This window comes from Vanacampus margaritifer, chromosome 17 (assembly GCF_051991255.1).
Source record: "Vanacampus margaritifer isolate UIUO_Vmar chromosome 17, RoL_Vmar_1.0, whole genome shotgun sequence".
Classification (NCBI taxonomy): Eukaryota; Metazoa; Chordata; class Actinopteri; order Syngnathiformes; family Syngnathidae; genus Vanacampus; species Vanacampus margaritifer.
The window spans coordinates 4,723,051-4,743,322 of NC_135448.1; the positions used below are offsets into that span (position 1 = coordinate 4,723,051).

The 20,272-nt window shown below is 43.0% G+C and overlaps 2 protein-coding genes across 2 annotated transcripts; both read right to left on the reverse strand.

The window, feature by feature from the left end:
- Window positions 1–8,481: 8,481 nt before the first annotated feature.
- LOC144037753 (uncharacterized) lies at window positions 8,482–10,962 on the reverse strand. Its single transcript, XM_077549509.1, has 2 exons — window positions 10,484–10,962; window positions 8,482–10,079 (listed from the first exon to the last, which is right to left on the reverse strand). Exons 1-2 carry the CDS (start codon window positions 10,605–10,607, stop codon window positions 8,719–8,721), a joined length of 1,485 nt encoding a protein of 494 aa, XP_077405635.1. The 5' UTR covers window positions 10,608–10,962; the 3' UTR covers window positions 8,482–8,718.
- A 5,326-nt stretch (window positions 10,963–16,288) lies between these two features.
- On the reverse strand, window positions 16,289–20,034 carry LOC144037752 (uncharacterized). Its single transcript, XM_077549508.1, has 2 exons — window positions 19,429–20,034; window positions 16,289–18,465 (listed from the first exon to the last, which is right to left on the reverse strand). The coding sequence occupies exons 1-2, from the start codon at window positions 19,550–19,552 to the stop codon at window positions 16,523–16,525; spliced, it is 2,067 nt and encodes a 688-aa protein (XP_077405634.1). The 5' UTR covers window positions 19,553–20,034; the 3' UTR covers window positions 16,289–16,522.
- Window positions 20,035–20,272: the final 238 nt, after the last annotated feature.

Sequence of the window (20,272 nt, forward strand, 5' to 3'; positions counted from 1 at the left end):
ATGTCCATTATTTGATCTTGGAATGAATGAGTATTGTGTATTTTTGTATACCCTCTATCCCCACCTCCCGTGTCTCTCTCTCTCTCTCTCGCAGTGGGCGAGTCTGGGATGACACTGTCTGACTGCGCTCTAGCTGTAATCTGACATGGCTAATCTCATCGCTCAGTCTCCTCAGACTAGTAAACTACCAGGTACTCTCCAGCCAATTAGGGGCCCATATGCACAGCACGCTATGCAGGCCAGGTCAAAGCTACGCAGTCATCTCCGCTGGAAAAGCTCAGCAATGGCTCAGGCTGTCTGAGGCCACAAAGATCTGCTTCCGCAACAGTCCATCTGCTTTTGGCTCGGCCTGGTCCACTTTCATCCCGACCGCCAATTAAAGCACCGTTTGCCATACTGTCGTTCAGCAAAGTGGCATCCATAATGATCTTAAATGAGTAACTGAATGACTACCTTTTTCTTTCCTTGAAATTGAACATGTTTGCTGACATTATTCATACCTGGGGGGAGAATTAGTTTAAAAAATATAATATATGGTCAGAAGCCTTGTTATATCATATTTTATCATCAAGCCAGTCTCACTTAATCACCTTAGCCAAATTAGTTTGAAATTAGCCCTCTTGTTAACTCCCCGTCTAATGTTTTTCTCTTCCTTCCCACCCCTTTTCTCCCCAGTCGTTTTCACATCTTTGTGGATTAGACAGATTACATGTCTGGATCTCAGTTTTTGTTGTGTTTTGCTGGACTTCAGGGGGAGGCAATAATCTCCGATACACACCCACCCGACATGTTGTTTTCTCGCCCGCTCTCCTCTTTGACTTTGTCCCAGATTCTGCAAACGTTAGTACTCTAAATTGTTCAAAGTCAAACTCACCAGCAACAAGCGCTATCGAGCAGAAAGTTGTCTAAACGTTGAGAAAAAGGAAGTGCTTAGACAAGCTAAAGAAAGTACACGGACAACATACCCAGCAAACATGTACAGTTGGGGCCCATATGGGCGGCACTTGGTCCAGTTGGGTTTTGGCTTGGCATGGGCTTGGAGTGGGCTTTGTTGTTGGGCCCCACATGGGCAGTAAATGGGTGAAACTAAGTATGGGCAATAAGTGGGCTCTGGCTGGGCTTCACTCCAAAATATTCCAATTTTGCACAATAACAGCATGCGCGATAGAGCATAAATGTCTTTACAATCTTACAATAAAGTAAGATTTAATGTTTGAAAACAAAAATCTATATTTCTATTTAATATTGACACCTTAAAATAATAGCCTGTCATTTTTTTCATATTTTTCAGGAAACACAAATGGAAGTATTTGCATCACAAAAAGATGATTTAGGCAAAAAAATATTGTTAATTTTTTGCAACAAAAAAAAATGACTAGGGCATTTCATACAAGTTTGATAGCACAAGATTAATATTCAAACCTAGAAGAAAGCGCTGCACAGCATTCCAAAAAGATATGGGGAAAACCCCTCCCCCTAAAAGCCAATTAAATGAAGTCTGCCAACTGGTAACATTTTGCCACCTCAACAACTACTTCAGGCTCCAGGTTGATTTGAGTTGGAAAATGAATAATTTTGTTTACGGTTTCATTCGAACAAAAGGAATTTGGCCACTGGAAGTAATTTGCACTTACAAAAGAGACTTCCCCAAAAACTGGACTATTAAAATTAGGATCTTAATGTGATCGGCCGATGTCACCTTAAATGTGTTTAAAACACCAACTTATTCATGTGGCTGTATAGCTCAGTGATTAGGGTATCTGGCTTTGGTTCCATGGTACTCTGGTTCAAATCCCTGTCATGGCACCCATCCCTTCGGAGTCAACTTTTGACTGGGACCCAGATGGGGCCCATTCACCAGCCATTCCAAACCCACGTGGTTTTTAGCTAGGGCCAATACGATGTCCACCTTTAAACCAATGTAGGCTTTAGCTAGGACCCATGTGAGGCCCACGTAGAACCACGTAGAACCCATCTTATCCTTGGCCAAAACTAACTCGGACCCAACTGGGCAGCCCAGATGGGATCCATTCACCAGCCCATATCCAACCCACATGGGGCCCACATGAGTGTCTTGACAGGGTAGGCTATTACCCTCAATTTCATAATGATAAAAAAATATATTGCTGTAGCTTTTAAGAAAGTTTGAAACCTTTGAAGACCACATAAAAAATGAAGACAGACAAACCACACACACACACACACAAAAAGCCAAAGAGCCATGTGAGTATCATCAGTTTTCGTATCCACTGTGTTAGCATCCAACTTTTGGGGCGCTGTTGCTAAAAGCTAAATAGCAAAGAACGATTTTAGCTAGCACTTAAACATTTGTATCATTCTTTAAAAAGTCACAGCAATAGCTTTTTTTCTATGATGTAAACTGAAGAAATGCGCACTGAATCATCAGATTTTGCATAACTTTTATCTATGTGTAATATTGACAGCACCCTGTCCAGACAAATCATTGTGTCGTTGGTAGCCAGTTCCAGGCAAAAGCAATACAATACGCCATTTGTCTTCACCGTGTAAAGGAAGCATTTGCATTGCGGAAATATCCGAAACGCCCGAATGTTTGGAATAGTCATAGCCTACTGCCAGCTTTTTTGTTCCTCTCCCTTTAGTCAAACATTTCCGTTCTTATAAATGTTCGTACTTAACCTATCATCTTCCAGGCCAATTGTTAACTCTTCCTATTCTTTTTATGTTGGTTTAATGATCGTTCATAACGCTGCCAGTTTGGTAATGATTGGAAAATTACTTAACTGGTTAGTCAAGGGTGAGCTGATTCGTTCGTCAGGCAAAATGACTCTGCGTTTTCAATCATTGTCAACGCCACAACACGATCTGAAGTGCTACCTTTGCCACTCTATATAGGTCATAGGTCGTAAAGTGCAGTATTGTATTGATGCACATTGTTTTCATCCTTAATGTAGCTTTTTTGTATTTGTTTGCAGGTTGTTTTTTTTTGTTTGCATTTGTATGACATTTCAAAGCGAATTGCACATTTTAAGTCTGTGTCCTACTGCAGCCTAATTCATGCCATCAATACCGGATTCCCAGATTGAACTTCAGCGGACAAAACTAATACTACAACCAGCTAAAAGCAAGTCTAAATTGCGGCATGGGTATCCTAACGCGATTTTGGCGGATTTGATCAATATCATATTTAATTTAGGAATATGACAACAGTACATCATGCGCTCTATCTCATTGAGCGTTTCGATCTTCTATATAGTCTATTTCTGCTTTCACAAAGAAATACTGTGCATGTCTCTCCTGTGCTGAATTTTAAGGGAAAAGTGGAGGCGCTTTCATTGGCTAGGAATTGAGTCTGCTGTATTCCCTCCCATGACGGCACAAGTACTAATAAAACGTCACCTACGTGCAAGGTTACTCTGCACTAAACTTGACTGGGCACAAAAATAACACAAATAAGCCACCAATTTCGAGCAAAATGCATTGTCCATGGATTTTTGTCTATATGCAACATGAATGACTAGTTCTGTATATGCAAGTTCTTGTGTGGTTATTTGAAAGTAAAAAAAAAAAAAAAGAAGGCAATAATAATAATGCGCCGAAAGCTCAACGGCTTAAACCAAATTACTTTGTCTGAGTCATTGAAATAACAAAAAAAATTAGTGACTTGTTAAATACTACTAGACAAGAAAACCACCATGCAATGACAAGAAAAAGTTTATATAAAATAATATAATCCCATGGGGCAACTATCTGCATTTAACTTGCATTGTAGGTCAATGACACAGCAGTGAAGTGAAGGCTTCGTCAACTCTGTATTTAGAACAGCCCCCTACTGGCAATAGAAAATGTTTATTTAGTAGTTACTGTATCTTTTATTCTACATTTGTGCAATTTTCATTGTTTAGTGATGAAATGATAATTTGATAAGAGTTGAATGATGAGATAGTTAAACAGAGAGGCAGCAGATGCTGGTGACAGGCCGATTTTCAATTAAACCAGCACCTTAATGTATTTTCACATAGGTTTTAGTTCTTGTGACACCACCGCCACCTGCTGGACAATTTAGATAGGTAAAGGCCTGTCAACAATTGTCACTGGTGTGATTTCAAATATGAATCATCCATCATCAATTTAAATCAGCAAATTCATCAATGGTTTAATCATGCCAAAACACCCATGAGTTAAGAAATTTTTATTTTTTAATTTTGGTGTTGGGTTATTACTTGTCAGGTCATATGAAGTTTGCTGTTAGCCATTTTGTTTATTAAAAAACAAAAACATCATTAAAGTCAATCTGCAGCATGAAAATTTTGAATTTAAGGGCAGAGCCTATTTATTTATTGATGTAAATCTATTTATGGATTGACTTGATTAATTATTCCACATCCATCCATCCATCAACTAACACTTATCCGGGGTCGGGTCGCGGGGGCAACAGCTTTTGCAGGGAAGCCCAGACTTCCCTCTCCCCAGCCACTTCAGACAGCTCCTCTTCCGGCTCAGCTCCTTCTTTACCACAACGGACCGATACAGAGTCCCACTGCATCACTGCAGACGCTGTACCGATCCGCCTGTCGATCTCCCGCTCCAACCTACCCTCACTTGTGAACAAGACCCCAAGATACTTGAACTCCTCCACCTGGGGCAGGATCTCATCCCCGACCCGGAGAGGGCACTACACCCTTTTCAAACTGAGGACAATGGTTTTGGATTTGGAGGTGCTGATCTTCATCCCAACCGCTTCACACTCGGCCACGAACCGCTCCTGTGAGAGCTGGAGATCACGGCTTGAAGAAGCCAGCACCACCACATCATCTGCAAAAAGCAGAGATGCAATGTTGAGGCCACCAAACCGGACCCCCTCAACGCCTCGGCTACGCCTAGAAATTCTGTCCATAAAAGTTATGAACAGAATCGGTGACAAAGGGCAACCTTGGCGGAGTCGAACCCTCACAGGAAAAAAATTGACTTACTGCCGGCAATGCGGACCAAACTCTGACATCGGTCGTACAGGGACCGAAGAGCCCGTATCAGGGGGCCCGGTACCCCGTACTCCCGAAGCACCCCCCACAGGACTCCCCGATGGACACGGTCAAACGCCTTCTCTAAGTCCACAAAGCACATGTGGACTGGTTGGGCAAACTCCCACGCACCCTCGAGGACCCTGCCGAGGGTGTAGAGCTGGTCCACTGTTCCACGGCCGGGACGAAAACCACACAGCTCCTCCTGAATCAGAAATTCGACTTCCCGACGGACCCTCCTCTCTAGCACCCCTGAATAGACCTTACCTGGGAGGCTGAGGAGTGTGATCCCTCTATAGTTGGAACACACCCTCCGGTCCCTTCTTAAAAAGGGGGACCACCACCCCGGTCTGCCAATCCAGAGGCACTGTCCCCGATGTCCACGCGATGTTGTAGAGGCGTGTCAACCACGAAAGCCCCACAACATCCAGAGCCCTTAGGAACTCCGGGTGGATCTCATCAGCCCTGCCACTGAGGAGCTTTTCAACCACCTCAGTGACTTCGACCCCAGATATAGGGGAGCCTACCTCAGAGTCCCCAGACCCTGCTTCCTCAAGGGAAAGCGTGTCGGTGGAATTGAGGAGGTCTTCGAAGTATTCTCCCCACCGATTCACGACGTCCCGAGTCGAGGTCAGCAGCACCCTATCTCCACTATACACAGTGTTAATGCACTAATATACTGTAATCATTCCACACTTATTTAAAATTTATTTGAGTGTCCTTTTTTAATGTTTTATTTATTTAGAGTAGACTCTAATGTATTTATTTGTATATTTGTTGAATGTACACTCATATTTATTTGTAGTATTAGAATTTAAAAATCTATTTAGATATAGATTTTTATTTTTGTAATAGTTTATTTAGGCATATTTATTCCTGTGATCTACTTTGAAAGGCAACAGTTTCTGCAGTAAGACCTGTCAATCATTAGGACAGGTCACCGGGTGGTGCTAACACGCAAAGCAGATTGGCGTCTGATCAGGCCTGCAGCTCAATGGGGTACCGCACAAATGCTAAAAAGTCATTAACCTTTTGTTAGCTTTGCCCTGGTGAATGACAAGCACTTATATATATAGATAGATAGATATTTTATTTACTGATCTGAATGGCATTCTTGGTTGATGCAGTGGGAACTTAATTTCCGTTGCATCTTTAAACAAAGAGCATCATTTAAAGGAGTAAAAAAAATATATATATAGCAAGGGCTTTGAGAAGCTATATAGTCAGTTAGAAAAGTTTTACGTGATTATTAGGAATTTATTAGGAAAACGGATGACAGAGAGGCATGGAGGGCCATGATCACTGATGTCTGTAGCAGACCTGGCACATGAAGAAATATACGCATATAACAGGGTTAAGTCAAGACACATACAATATACAATGCAAGTACACAGATCCTTCGTTCATTCAGCGGTAGACAGGATTTCTGCACCATTTTAAGTCAATCCATAAATGAGTTCATATCAAGCTTCATTAATCACGGCTATTCTCACCAGCACACCTGTGCCTCTTAGCATTCGCATTACTTGAATATAATTGACCACAAACGGAGCAGGCAAAAGGCTTCTCTCCAGTGTGGGTTCTTGTGTGCCTTTATAAGTTACTTTTTTGAGTAAAACTTTGACCACAAACCGAGCAAGCAAAAGGCTTCTCTCCGGTGTGTGTCCTTGTGTGTTGGCTAAAGTTTCTCTTGCTAGCAAAATTTTGACCACAAACCGAGCAAGCAAAAGGCTTCTCTCCAGCGTGTGTCCTTGTGTGTTGGCTTAAGTCTCCCTTGTGAGCAAAATTTTGACCACAAACCGAGCAAGCAAAAGGCTTCTCTCCACTGTGGGTTCTTGTGTGTCTGCTTAAGTCTCCCTTGTGAGCAAACTTGTGATCACAAATTGAGCAGGCCAGTGTGGGTTATTGTGTGCGTTTTTAAAATTCCTTTTCCTCCTCTTTAATATATAGTGGCAGCTGCCCCTCTTTATTTATGTTGGGAGGATGTGGCTGCTCCTCTTCTTTAACCTGCAGAGGCTCCAGGTTGTCCTCCTCTTTCACGCCAGGGAAGTCTGACTCCTGCCGCTCAGAACAAAGATATATTTCACAGACGTCTGCGGGACACAAGGTTTGGTAAAATCACTTTATTGTGAGGTTACATATTTTACATTTAAGATTATCACATGGGCCACGTGAGCGCAATAATAACAAAGCCGGGAAAACGTACGTGTGTGTATATGTGTATGTATGTACATGTATGTGTGTAGAAACAACTGATTTGCCTACGCTTGTTAAAAATAAAAATAAATTAAAAAAAGGCGCAATCGCTTAGTGCTGTGTACAAGTGACAGCGATGTGAAAATTTAAAAAGCAGTTCTGAGAAATTCAATTAAGATCTAAGTAAAGTACCAAAGCGACAGACAAAAACTGTAAACGCAAGGTAACAAAGTGGCCGGATGAAGATTCCTCTCAAAATAAATAAATACATATTGTTGAAAAATATTGATTAAGCAAGCGACAAACCTGCTCTGTTCAACACAACACGAGGCTGCTTGCACACAGCGTCCAGCAGGTGACGTTGTCGCTCGTTCGCCTCCTGTGCTCCACAAAGCGTTTTCGCACGTCACGTTCGTTGCAGCACACATATTCACGATATCCGCGACACTCTATGCTCACACTTGGCGTCTGCTGAGCCAATGAGTCGCTAACAAACGCGTCTCCTTTTTTTTGGGTAGCTAGCAAACTAAGCAAAGCTAAGCTAAACCGGGCCGAGAGATTTCGACGAGCACTGTCTGATCCGAATGTAACCAGACACGAAATGTAGTAAATATGTTTGACTTCTATAAAGTAGCAACGCACGCACAGTGTCGATGTTTAAGTCCATTCAGTCCGAAATCAATAAGACTCATATAGTGAAGCGCGACAGCGTGCGTGTAAAAGCGGCCTGGAAGGGGGTATCATCGTCACGTGAAACCTACTGCAATTCCAGTTGGACAAACCCCATGTCCGGGATAACCAAAATTTAATAATATACAAAAATAACACGCTGAACGATATATTTACCAGGAGAACAAAAGACACATAATAAATCTGCATTTGGACGAATAAGAAACACGTGTAGTAACTGTACAGCGGTAGGAGTGCCCAATCAGGAGGTCTGTCTCACTGTTGAGCCCACTGACCAGATGTATTTAATTGGCCTTTTACTTATTTACTGTTTTTTTGCAAATTATAACTTGTATCTATTTTTTAAAAGGTTTTATTGGGCAAAGTGCAATTTCAGAGTTTAGTGGCTGCCGTGAAGAAATTTTATTGTTTGCTGTGTGAATCATTTAAAGGAATTGTTTGCCCCTATACAAAGTAATTGCAGCCTACTATAGGTATATTTCTGCAAAGAATATCATGGCAAGACAAATTAAACGTGGCAAGATATGTGGAGTAAAAAAAGCAGAAGGCGGCAAAATATACAGACAACTTAAATAACTTTGCAACACGGAAGAAGAACCCCATTAGCGAATTTATTAGGTAAACGGATGACAGAGGCATATGGAGGGCCATGATCACTGATGTCTGTAGCAGACCTGGCACATAAAGAAGAAATATACGCATATAACAGGGTTAAGTCAAGACACATACAATATAAGGTGCAAGTACACAGATCCTTCGTTCATTCAGCGGTTGACAGGATTTCTGCACTATTTTAAAAGTCAATGCATAAATGAGGTCATATCAAGCTTCATTAATCACGGTTATTCTCACCAGCACACCTGTGCCTCTTAGCATTGGCATTACTTGAATATAATTGACCACAAACAGAGCAGGCAAAGGGCTTCCCTCCAGTGTGGGTTATTGTGTGCCTTTTTAATTTCCGCCTGTCAGAGAAACTTTGACCACAAACTGAGCATGCAAAAGGCTTCTCTCCAGTGTGGGTTCTTGTGTGTTTGCTTAAGTCTTCCTTGTGAGCAAACTTGTGACTACAAACTGAGCAGGCAAAAGGCTTCTCTCCAGTGTGGGTTCTTGTGTGCCTTTTTAAGTTTCTTTTTTGAGAAAACCGTTGACCACAAACCGAGCAAGCAAAAGGCTTCTCTCCAGTGTGGGTTCTTGTGTGCATTTTTAAGTATGACTTGTCAGAGAAACGTCGGCCACAAACCGAGCAAGCAGAAGGCTTCTCTCCAGTGTGGGTTCTTGTGTGCATTTTTAAAATTCCTTTTTGAGTAAAACATTGACCACAAACCGAGCATGCATAAGGCTTCTCTCCAGTGTGGATTCTTATGTGTCTGCTTAAGTCTCCCTTGTGAGCAAACTTGTGATCACAAACTGAGCACGCAAAAGGCTTCTCTCCAGTGTGGGTTCTTGTGTGCATTTTTAAAATTCCTTTTTGAGTAAAACATTGACCACAAACCGAGCATGCATAAGGCTTCTCTCCAGTGTGGGTTCTTGTGTGCATTTTTAAGAACCCTTTTTGAGTAAAACATTGACCACAAACCGAGCAAGCAAAAGGCTTCTCTCCAGTGTGGGTCCTTGTGTGCACTTTCAAGCTTGTTTTGTAAGAAAAACGTCGGCCACAAACTGAGCAGGGAAAAGGTTTTTCACCAGTATGGCTAATCATATGTCTTCTCAAATGAAAGCTGCAGCCAAAAAATTTTTTACATAGAGAACATTTCCAACGTTTGCTGCCAGTGTGACATGTCACGTCACCGTCAGACTGTTCGTCATCAGTGTGAGAAGAGTGTGACGCGTCTTCAGCATCTGACATTAGAGCTAACCGGCTGTCTGCTTGTGATCCTCCACGGTGGTCCTCCTCATCATCTTCAGTTGTTATCAGTTGTCTTGAGCTGCTGCTTGAAGGTTCCGCCCCTTTGTTGTTTTCAAATAGACATTCATCTTTAGTCTTCAGATGGACATCAGTCCCGGGCAACTCTGTGAACTCCTCTTCCTCCTCCTCTTTAATAAATAGTGGCAGCTGCCCCTCTTTATTTATGTTGGGAGGATGTGGCTGCTCCTCTTCTTTAACCTGCAGAGGCTCCAGGTTGTCCTCCTCTTTCACGCCAGGGAAGTCTGACTCCTGCCGCTCAGGACAAAGATATATTTCACAGACGTCTGCGGGACACAAGGTTTGGTAAAATCACTTTATTGTGAGGTTATATATTTTATATTTAAGATTATCACATGGGCCACGTGAGCGAAATAATAACAAAGCCGGGAAAACGTACGTGTGCGTATATGTGTATGTATGTATATGTATGTGTGTAGAAACAACTGATTTCCCTACGCTTGTTTAAAAAGAAAAAAGAAAAAGAAGCAATCGCTTAGTGCTGTGTACAAGTGACAGCGATGTGAAAATTTAAAAAGCAGTTCTGAGAAATTCAATTAAGATCTAAGTAATGTACCAAAGCGACAGACTAAAACTGTAAACGCAAGGTAACAAAGTGGCCGGATGAAGATTCCTCTCAAAATAAATAAATACATATTGTTGAAAAATATTGATTAAGCAAGCGACAAACCTGCTCTGTTCAACACAACACGAGGCTGCTTGCACACAGCGTCCAGCAGCTGACGTTGTCGCTGGTTCTCCTCCTGTGCTCCACAAAGCTCTTTTTCGCACGTCACGTTCGTTGCAGCACACATATTCACGATATCCGCGACACTCTATGCTCACACTTGGCGTCTGCTGAGCCAATGAGTCGCTAACAAACGCGTCTCCTCTTTTTTGGGTGGCTAACAAGCTAAGCAAAGCTAAGCTAAACCGGGCCGAGAGATTTCGACGAGCACTGTCTGATCCGAATGTAACCAGACACGAAATGTAGTAAATATGTTTGACTTCTATAAAGTAGCAACGCACGCACAGTGTCGATGTTTAAGTCCATTCAGTCCGAAATCAAGAAGAATCATATAGTGAAGCGCAACAGCGTGCGTGTCTAAGCAAAAGCGGCCTGGAAGGGGGTATCGTCGTCACGTGAAACCTACGGCAACTCCAGTTGGACAAACCCCATGTCCGGGGAAAACCAAAATTTAATAATATACAAAAATAACACGCAGAACGGTATATACACCAGGAGAACAAAATACATATTAAATTTGCATTTGGACGAATAAGAAACACGTGTAGTATCTGTACAGCGGTAGGAATGCCCGATAAGGAGCTCTGTGTCACTGTTGAGCCCCCTGACTAGATGTATTTAATTGGCCTTTTACTTATTTACTCTTTTTAGCAAATTATAACTTATCTATTTTTTAAAAGGTTTAATCGGGCAAAGTGCTATTTGGAAGTGGCCGGCTTCTAGTCTGGCTCTGTCAGAGTTTAGTGGCTGCCGTGAAGAAATATTATTGTTTGCTGTGTGAATCATTTAAAAGACTTGTTTGCCCCTATACAAAGTAATTGCAGCCTACTATAGGTATATTTCTGCAAAGAATATCATGGCAAGACAAATTAAACGTGGCAAGATATGTGGAGTAAAAAAACAGAAGGCGGCAAAATATACAGACAACTTAAATAACTTTGCAACACGGAAGAAGAACCCCATTAGCGAATTTATTAGGGAAATGGATGACAGAGAGGCATGGAGGGCCATGATCACTGATGTCTGTAGCAGACCTGGCACATAAAGAAGAAATATAGCCTATAACAGGGTTAAGTCAAGACACATACAATATACAATGCAAGTACACAGATCCTTCGTTCATTCAGCGGTAGACAGGATTTCTGCACCATTTTAAGTCGATCCATAAATGAGTTCATATCAAGCTTCATTAATCACAGCTATTCTCACCAGCACACCTGTGCCTCTTAGCTTTGGCATTGCTTGAATATATTTGACCACAAACGGAGCAGGCAAAAGGCTTCTCTCCAGTGTGGGTTCTTATGTGCACTTTTAAGCTTGTTTTGTCAGAGAAACGTCGGCCACAAACTGAGCAGGGAAAAGGCTTCTCTCCAGTGTGGGTTATTGTGTGCCTTTGTAATTTTTGCCTGTCAGAGAAACTTTGACCACAAACCGAGCAAGCAAAAGGCTTCTCTCCAGTGTGGGTTCTTGTGTGTTTGCTTAAGTCTTCCTTGTGAGCAAACTTGTGACCACAAACTGAGCAGGCAAAAAGCTTCTCTCCAGTGTGGGTTCTTGTGTGCCTTTTTAAATTTCTTTTTTGAGAAAAACTTTGACCACAAATCGAGCAAGCAAAAGGCTTCTCTCCAGTGTGGGTTCTTGTGTGCATGTTTAAGTTTCTTCTTTGAGCAAAACATTGACCACAAACCGAGCAAGCAAAGGGCTTCTCTCCAGTGTGTGTCCTTGTGTGTTGGCTTAAGTCTCCCTTGTGAGCAAAATTTTGACCACAAACAGAGCAGGCAAAAGGCTTCTCTCCAGTGTGGGTTGTTGTGTGCCTTTTTAAGTGTCCTTTTTGAGTAAAACTTTGACCACAAACCGAGCAAGCAAAAGGTTTCTCTCCAGTGTGGGTTCTTGTGTGCACTTTCAAGCTTGCTTTGTAAGAGAAACGTCGGCCACAAACTGAGCAGGCAAAAGGTTTTTCACCAGTGTGGCTAATCATATGTCTGGTCAAATAAAAGTTGCAGCCAAAAGATTTTTTACATAGAGAACATTCCCAACGTTTGCTGCCAGTGTGACATGTCACGTCACTGTCAGACTGCTCGCCGTCAGTGCGAGGAGAGTGTGACGCGTCTTCAGCATCTGACATTAGAGCTAACCGGCTGTCTGCTTGTGGTCCTCCACAGTGGTCCTCCTCATCATCTTCAGTTGTTATCAGTTTTCTGGAGCTGCTGCTTGACGGCTCCGCCCCTTTGTTGTTTTCATATAGACATTCATCTTTAGTCTTCAAATGGACATCAGTCCCGGGCAACTCTGTGAACTCCTCCTCCTCTTTAATATATAGTGGCAGCTGCCCCTCTTTATTTATGTTGGGAGGATGTGGCTGCTCCTCTTCTTTAACCTGCAGAGGCTCCAGGTTGTCCTCCTCTTTCACGCCAGGGAAGTCTGACTCCTGCCGCTCAGGACAAAGATATATTTCATCGACGACTGCGGGACACAAGAGACACAATGTTTGGTAAATTCACTTTATTGTGAGGTTATGTACAGTATTTTATATTTAAGATTATCACATGGGCCACGTGAGCGCAGTAATAACAAAGCCGGGAAAACGTATGTGTGTGTGGAAATGTGTATGTATTGTTAGAAGACTCCTTTGTCTTCCGCGTGTGTGTTGTTTTTCGGGTAGAGAGAATGTTGATTTTCTGAATACAGACTGGAGATCGGTGAACAGGACCTTCGAAGGATTTATTTTACAGAATATTCCTGACACAAGCAAACTCCCAGCAATGGTGGGAGTCTCTCGCAAGTGTGTCGATTACAGACACTTACAACCTTTTTATACTATCTTGAAGGGCGGTTCCAAACAGTCCACCTGGAGTTCACTGTACATGAGATAAGACTTTAAACACATCATTGATTACAGACACTTCAACCACAGACAATGGCCCATTGTTGTGGAAATTGATGAGATCCCAGTCATGACGATAAGATTTTAAACACATCATTGATTACAGACACTTGGCAGAAATAGCGACATCAATCACAAAGACACATCCACAGATAAAAGTTCTACTGAGGAAATAAATTAATTAAAAGTTATGACTAAATCTGGGCAGAAGACCCTCTTCAGTATGTATATGTAGTGTGTAGAAACAACCGATTTGCCTCAGCGTGTTAAAAAAAAAAAAAGGAGCAATCGCTTAGTGCTGTGTACAAGTGACACAACGATGTAAAAATTGAAAAAGCAGTTCTGAGAAATTCAATTAAGATCTGAGTAATGTACCAAGACAGACAAAAACTGTAAACGTAAGGTGACAAAGTGGCCGGATGAAGATTCCTCTCAAAATCAATAAATACATATTGTTGAAAAGTATTGATTAAGCAAGCGACAAACCTGTAGTGTTCCACACAACACGAGGCTGCTTGCACACAGCGTCCAGCAGCTGACGTTGTCGCTCGTTCTCCTCCTGTGCTCCACAAAGCTCTTTTTCGCACGTCACGTTCGTTGCAGCACACATATTCACGATATCGGCGACACTCTATGCTCACACTTGGCGTTTGCTGAGCCAATTAGTCGCTAACAAAACGCGTCTCCTTTTTTTGTGGTGGCTAGCAAGCTAAGCAAAGCTAAGTCAAACAGGGACGAGAGATGTTGACGAGCACCGCCTGATACGAATGTAAGCAGACACGAAATGTAGCAATTATTTTTGACTTCTCTAAAGTAGCGACGCACGCACAGTGTCGATGTTTAAATCCATTCAGTCAGAAATCAAGAAGGATTATATAGCGAAGCGCGAAAGCGTACGTGTCTGTCTACGCCAAAGCAGCCTGGAACGGAGTATCATCGTCACGTGAAACCCACGGCAACTCCAGCTGGACAAATCTCATTGCTGGGGAAAACCATGATGTAATAATAAACAAAAAAATCACGCAGAACGATATATTTACCAGGAGAACAAAGGGGACACATTAAAACTACATTTGGACGAATAAGAAACACGTGTAGTACCTGTACAGCATTGTTTTAAAGCTGTAGTCGTGCTCCTCAACAAAATTGCTAATCAGCGCAGCGCATCCACGAACCTGAGCACTTATGACACGTAAAAATAAAGCTGTATTCCTGAAGCGAAAACATGAAGTTACAACAGTTTGATGACCTCTAAATAAAGGTGTGTGTGTGTGTGTGTTTGTGTGTGCGCGCGCGTGCGCGTTCTCCTCCTGTGCTCCACAAAGCTCTTTTTCGCACGTCACATTTGTTGCAGCACATATTCACGATATCGGCGACACTCTATTCTCACACTTGGCGTCTGCTGAGCCAATGAGTCGCTAACAAAACGCGTCTCCTTTTTTTTTGGGTGGCTAGCAAGCTAAGCAAAGCTAAGCTAAACCAGGCCGAGAGATTTTGACGAGCACTGTCTGATCCGAATGTAACCAGACACGAAATGTGAAATGTGAAATATGTTTGACTTGAGTAAAGTAGTGACGCACGCACAGTGTCGATGTTTGAATCCATTCAGCCCGAAATGAAGAAGAATCATATAGTGAAGCGCGACAGCGTGTGTGTGTGTGTGTGTGTGCGCGCGCAAAAGCAGCCTGGAACGGAGTATCATCTTTGCGTTAAACGGCAACTCCAGTCGGACAAACCCCATCCGTCCATCCGTCCGTCTTCTTCCGCTTATCCGGGGTCGGGTCGCGGGGGCAGCAGCTTTAGCAGGGAAGCCCAGACTTCCCTCTCCCCAGCCACTTCAGCCAGCTCCTCCGACGGGACCCCAAGGCGTTCCCAGGACAGTCGAGAGACATAGTCTCTCCAGCGTGTCCTGGGTCGTCCCCGGGGCCTCCTGCCGGTAGGACATGCCCGGAACACCTCCCCAGGGAGGCGTCCAGGAGGCATCCGAACCAGATGCCCGAGCCACCTCAACTGGTTCCTCTCAACGTGGAGGAGTAGCGGCTCGACGCTGAGCCCCTCCCGGATGACCGAGCATCTCACCCTATCTCTAAAGGAGAGCCCGGCTACCCTGCGGAGGAAACTCATTTCGGCCGCTTGTATCCGGGATGTTGTTTTTCTTTCTTGTTTATCTTTCGGTCACGACCCACAGCTCGTGACCATAGGTGAGGGCAGGAACGTAGATCGACCGGTAAATCGAGAGCTTTGCCTTTCAGCTCAGCTCCTTCTTCACTACAACGGACCGATACAGCGTCCGCATCACTGCAGACGCTGCACCGATCCGCCTGTCAATCTCCCGCTCTAACCTACCCTCACTCGTGAACAAGACCCCAAGATACTTGAACTCCTCCACTTGGGGCAGGATCTCATCCCCGACCCGGAGAAGGCACTCCACCCTTTTCCGACTGAGGACCATGGTCTCGGATTTGGAGGTGCTGATCCTCATCCCAACCGCTTCACACTCGGCTGCGAACCGCTCCAGTGAGAGCTGGAGATCACGGCTTGAAGAATCCAACAGCACCACATCATCTGCAAAAAGCAGAGATGCAATGCTGAGGCCACCAAACCGGACCCCCTCAACGCCTCGGCTACGCCTAGAAATTCTGTCCATAAAAGTTATGAACAGAATCGGTGACAAAGGGCAACCTTGGCGGAGTCCAACCCTCACAGGAAACAAATTCAACTTACTGCGACAATGCGGACCAAACTCTGACATCGGTCGTACAGGGACCGAATAGCCCGTAGACAAACCCCATGTCCGGGGAAAACCAAAATTTAATAATATACAAAAATATCACGCTGAACGATATATTTACCAGGAGAGCAAAAGAGACATATTAAATCAATTTATTAGGGAAACGGATGAAAGAGGCATGGAGGGCCATGATCACTGATGTTTGTAGCAGACCTGGCACATGAAGAAGAAATATACGCATATAACAAGGTTAAGTCAAGACACATACAATATACAATGCAAGTACACAGATCCTTTGTTCATTCAGCGGTAGACAGGATTTCTCGCACCATTTTAAGTCGATCCATAAATGAGTTCATATCAAGCTTCATTAATCACGGCTATTCTCACCAGCACACCTGTGCCTCTTAGCTTTGGCATTACTTGAATATATTTGACCACAAACGGAGCAGGCAAAAGGCTTCTCTCCAGTGTGGGTTCTTGTGTGCGTTTTTAAGTCTCCTTTTTGAGTAAAACATTGACCACAAACGGAGCAGGCAAAAGGCTTCTCTCCAGTGTGGGTTCTTGTGTGTCTGCTTAAGTGTCCCTTGTGAGCAAACTTGTGACCACAAACTGAGCAGGCAAAAGGCTTCTCTCCAGTGTGGGTTCTTGTGTGTTTATTTAAGTCTCCCTTGTGAGCACACTTGTGACCACAAACTGAGCAGGCAAAAGGCTTCTCTCCAGTGTGGGTCCTTGTGTGTTTCTTTAAGTCGTCCTTGTGAGCAAACTTGTGACCACAAACCGAGCAAGCAAAAGGCTTCTCTCCAGTGTGGGTTGTTTTGTGCCTTTGTAAGTTTCCTTTTTGAGTAAAACATTGACCACAAACTGAGCAGGCAAAAGGCTTCTCTCCAGTGTGGGTTGTTGTGTGCCTTTGGAAGTGTCCTTTTTGAGTAAAACATTGACCACAAACCGAGCAAGCAAAAGGCTTCTCTCCAGTGTGGGTTCTTGTGTGTCTGCTTAAGTGTCCCTTGTGAGCAAACTTGTGACCACAAACTGAGCAGGCAAAAGGCTTCTCTCCAGTGTGGGTTCTTGTGTGTTTATTTAAGTCTCCCTTGTGAGCACACTTGTGACCACAAACTGAGCAGGCAAAAGGCTTCTCTACAGTGTGGGTCCTTGTGTGTTTCTTTAAGTCGTCCTTGTGAGCAAACTTGTGACCACAAACCGAGCAAGCAAAAGGCTTCTCTCCAGTGTGGGTTGTTTTGTGCCTTTGTAAGTTTCCTTTTTGAGTAAAACATTGACCACAAACTGAGCAGGCAAAAGGCTTCTCTCCAGTGTGGGTTGTTGTGTGCCTTTGTAAGTGTCCTTTTTGAGTAAAACATTGACCACAAACCAAGCAAGCAAAAGGCTTCTCTCCAGTGTGGGTTATTGTGTGCACATTTAAGCTTATTTTGTAAAAGAAACGTCGACCACAAACTGAGCAGGGAAAAGGCTTCTCTCCAGTGTGGGTTTTTGTGTGCACTTTTAAGCTTATTTTGTAAGAGAAACGTCGGCCACAAACTGAGCACGGAAAAGGCTTCTTCTCTCCAGCGTGGGTTTTTGTGTGCATTTTTAAGAATCCTTTTTGAGTAAAACATTTACCACAAACCGAGCAAGCAAAAGGCTTCTCTCCAGTGTGGGTTGTTGTGTGCCTTTGTAAGTTTCCTTTTTGAGTAAAACATTGACCACAAACCGAGCAAGCAAAAGGTTTTTCTCCAGTGTGGGTTCTTGTGTGCACCTTTAAGCTTATTTTGTAAGAGAAACGTCGGCCACAAACTGAGCAGGGAAAAGGTTTTTCACCAGTGTGGCTAATCATATGTCTTCTCAAATGAAAGTTGCTGCCAAAAGTTTGTTTACATAGAGAACATTTCCAACATTTGCTGCCAGTGTGACATGTCACGTTACCGTCAGACTGTTCGTCATCAGTGCGAGGAGAGTGTGACGCGTCTTCAGCATCTGACATTAGAGCTAACCGGCTGTCTACTTGTGATCCTCCACGGTGGTCCTCATCATCTTCAGTTATCAGTTGTCTTGAGCTGCTGCTTGAAGTCTCCGCCCCTTTGTTGTTTTCATATAGACATTCATCTTTAATCTTCAAATGGACATCAGTCCCGGGCAACTCTGGGAACTCCTCCTCCTCTTCTTTAATGTATAGTGGCAGCTGCTCCTCTTTTTTTATGTTGGGAAGATGTGGCTGCTCCTCTTCTTTAACCTGGAGAGGCTCCGGGTTGTCCTCCTCTTTCACGCCAGGGAAGTCTGACTCCTGCCGCTCAGGACAAAGATATGTTTCACAGACGTCTGCGGGACACAAGAGACATGGTTTGGTAAATTCACTTTATTGTGGGGTTATTTTATTTTATATTTAAGATTATCACATAGGCCACGTGAGCGCAATAATAACAAAGCTGGGAAAACGTACGTGTGTATACGTGTGTGTATGTATGTATGTACGTAGAAACAACAGATTTGCGTCAGCTTGTAAAAAAAAAAAAAAAAGCAATTGCTTAGTGCTGTATACAAGTGACATAGCAATGTGAAAATTGAAAAAGCAGTTCTGTGAAATTCAATTTAAGGTCTGAGTAATGTACCAAAGCGACAGACAAAAACTGTAACCATAAGGTAACAAAGTGGCCGGATGAAGATTCCTCTCAAAATAAATAAATACATATTGTTGAAGACATTTAACATTTTCTATGCATATTTTTACTGTTTATGAATTTACTTATAGTATATAGATGCCATATAACTGTGATAATGTTTGTGTGAAATATATTGGACATATAACTAGTGTAATGAATAACACTTTTCACTCCCTTCCAGCTGGTGAGATAGGAATGCACATGGGAGGCATGTTCTCAAATTGATAACACTGTGGGTCTGAGGGAGTCTAGGTCGCATGGTAGTACCTGTCTAATCATATATTTCCGCCTTTGGACGAAACTGGAGTAAACATGTCAATAAATCACTTGTCTGTCTATTATAATTGCTAACCCTTTGTCCAGCCTCAGAGGAGGAGTATGCTTTTTTCATCTATAAAGCGACTGTGTGTTTTTCATATGGACACACTGGAGGCTTAACATCACCTTTGAATGTAAGCATGTCTTGTGTCTTTTAAGAGCTCTTAAAATAAATTCTTTATAAAGAAGGCTTCTTCATCAGATCTCATTTTTCAATTATTTTGAACACGCAAAGATTACACTTAATATAGTAATCAAATAATACCTTCATTGTTGAAAAGTATTGATTAAGCAAGCGACAAACCTGTAGTGTTCCACACAACACGAGGCTGCTTGCACACAGCGTCCAGCAGCTGACGTTGTCGCTCGTTCTCCTCCTGTGCTCCACAAAGCTCTTTTTCGCACGTCACGTTCGTTGCAGCACACATATTCACGATATCGGCGACACTCTATGCTCACACTTGGCGTCTGTTGAACCAATGAGTCGCTAACAAACGCGTCTTCTTTTTTTGGGGTGGCTAGCAAACTAAGCAAAGCTAAGCTAAACCGGGCCAAGAGATTTCGACGAGCACTGTCTGATCCGAATGTAACCAGACACGTAATGTAGTAAATATGTTTGACTTCTATAAAGTAGCGACGCACGCACAGTGTCGATGTTTAAGTCCATTCAGTCCGAAATCAAGAAGAATCATATAGTGACGCGCGACAGCGTGCGTGTAAAAGCGGCCTGGAAGGGAGTATCATCGTCACGTGAAACCTACGGCAACTCCAGTTGGACCAACCCCATGTCCGGGATAACCAAAATTTAATAATAAACAAAAATAACACGCTGAACGATATATTTACCAGGAGAACAAGAGACACATAATAAATCTGCATTTGGACGAATAAGAAACACGTGTAGTAACTGTACAGCGGTAGGAGTGCCCAATCAGGAGGTCTGTCTCACTGTTGAGCCCACTGACCAGATGTATTTAATTGGCCTTTTACTTATTTACTGTTTTTTTGCAAATTATAACTTGTATCTATTTTTTAAAAAGTTTTATCGGGCAAAGTGCAATTTCAGAGTTTAGTGGCTGCCGTGAAGAAATATTGTTTGCTGTGTGAATGATTTAAATGAATTGTTTGCCCCTATACAAAGTAATTGC

Coding starts and splice junctions, on each gene's coding strand:
- LOC144037753 (XM_077549509.1), bottom strand. CDS start 10,607: ATGTGTGCTGCAACGAACGTGACGTGCGAAAAAGAGCTTTGTGGAGCA. Junction 10,080..10,483: donor TGTTGTGTTGAACAGAGCAG/GTTTGTCGCTTG, acceptor TGTGTCCCGCAG/ACGTCTGTGAAATATATCTT.
- LOC144037752 (XM_077549508.1), bottom strand. CDS start 19,552: ATGTGTGCTGCAACGAACGTGACGTGCGAAAAAGAGCTTTGTGGAGCA. Junction 18,466..19,428: donor TGTTGTGTGGAACACTACAG/GTTTGTCGCTTG, acceptor TGTGTCCCGCAG/ACGTCTGTGAAACATATCTT.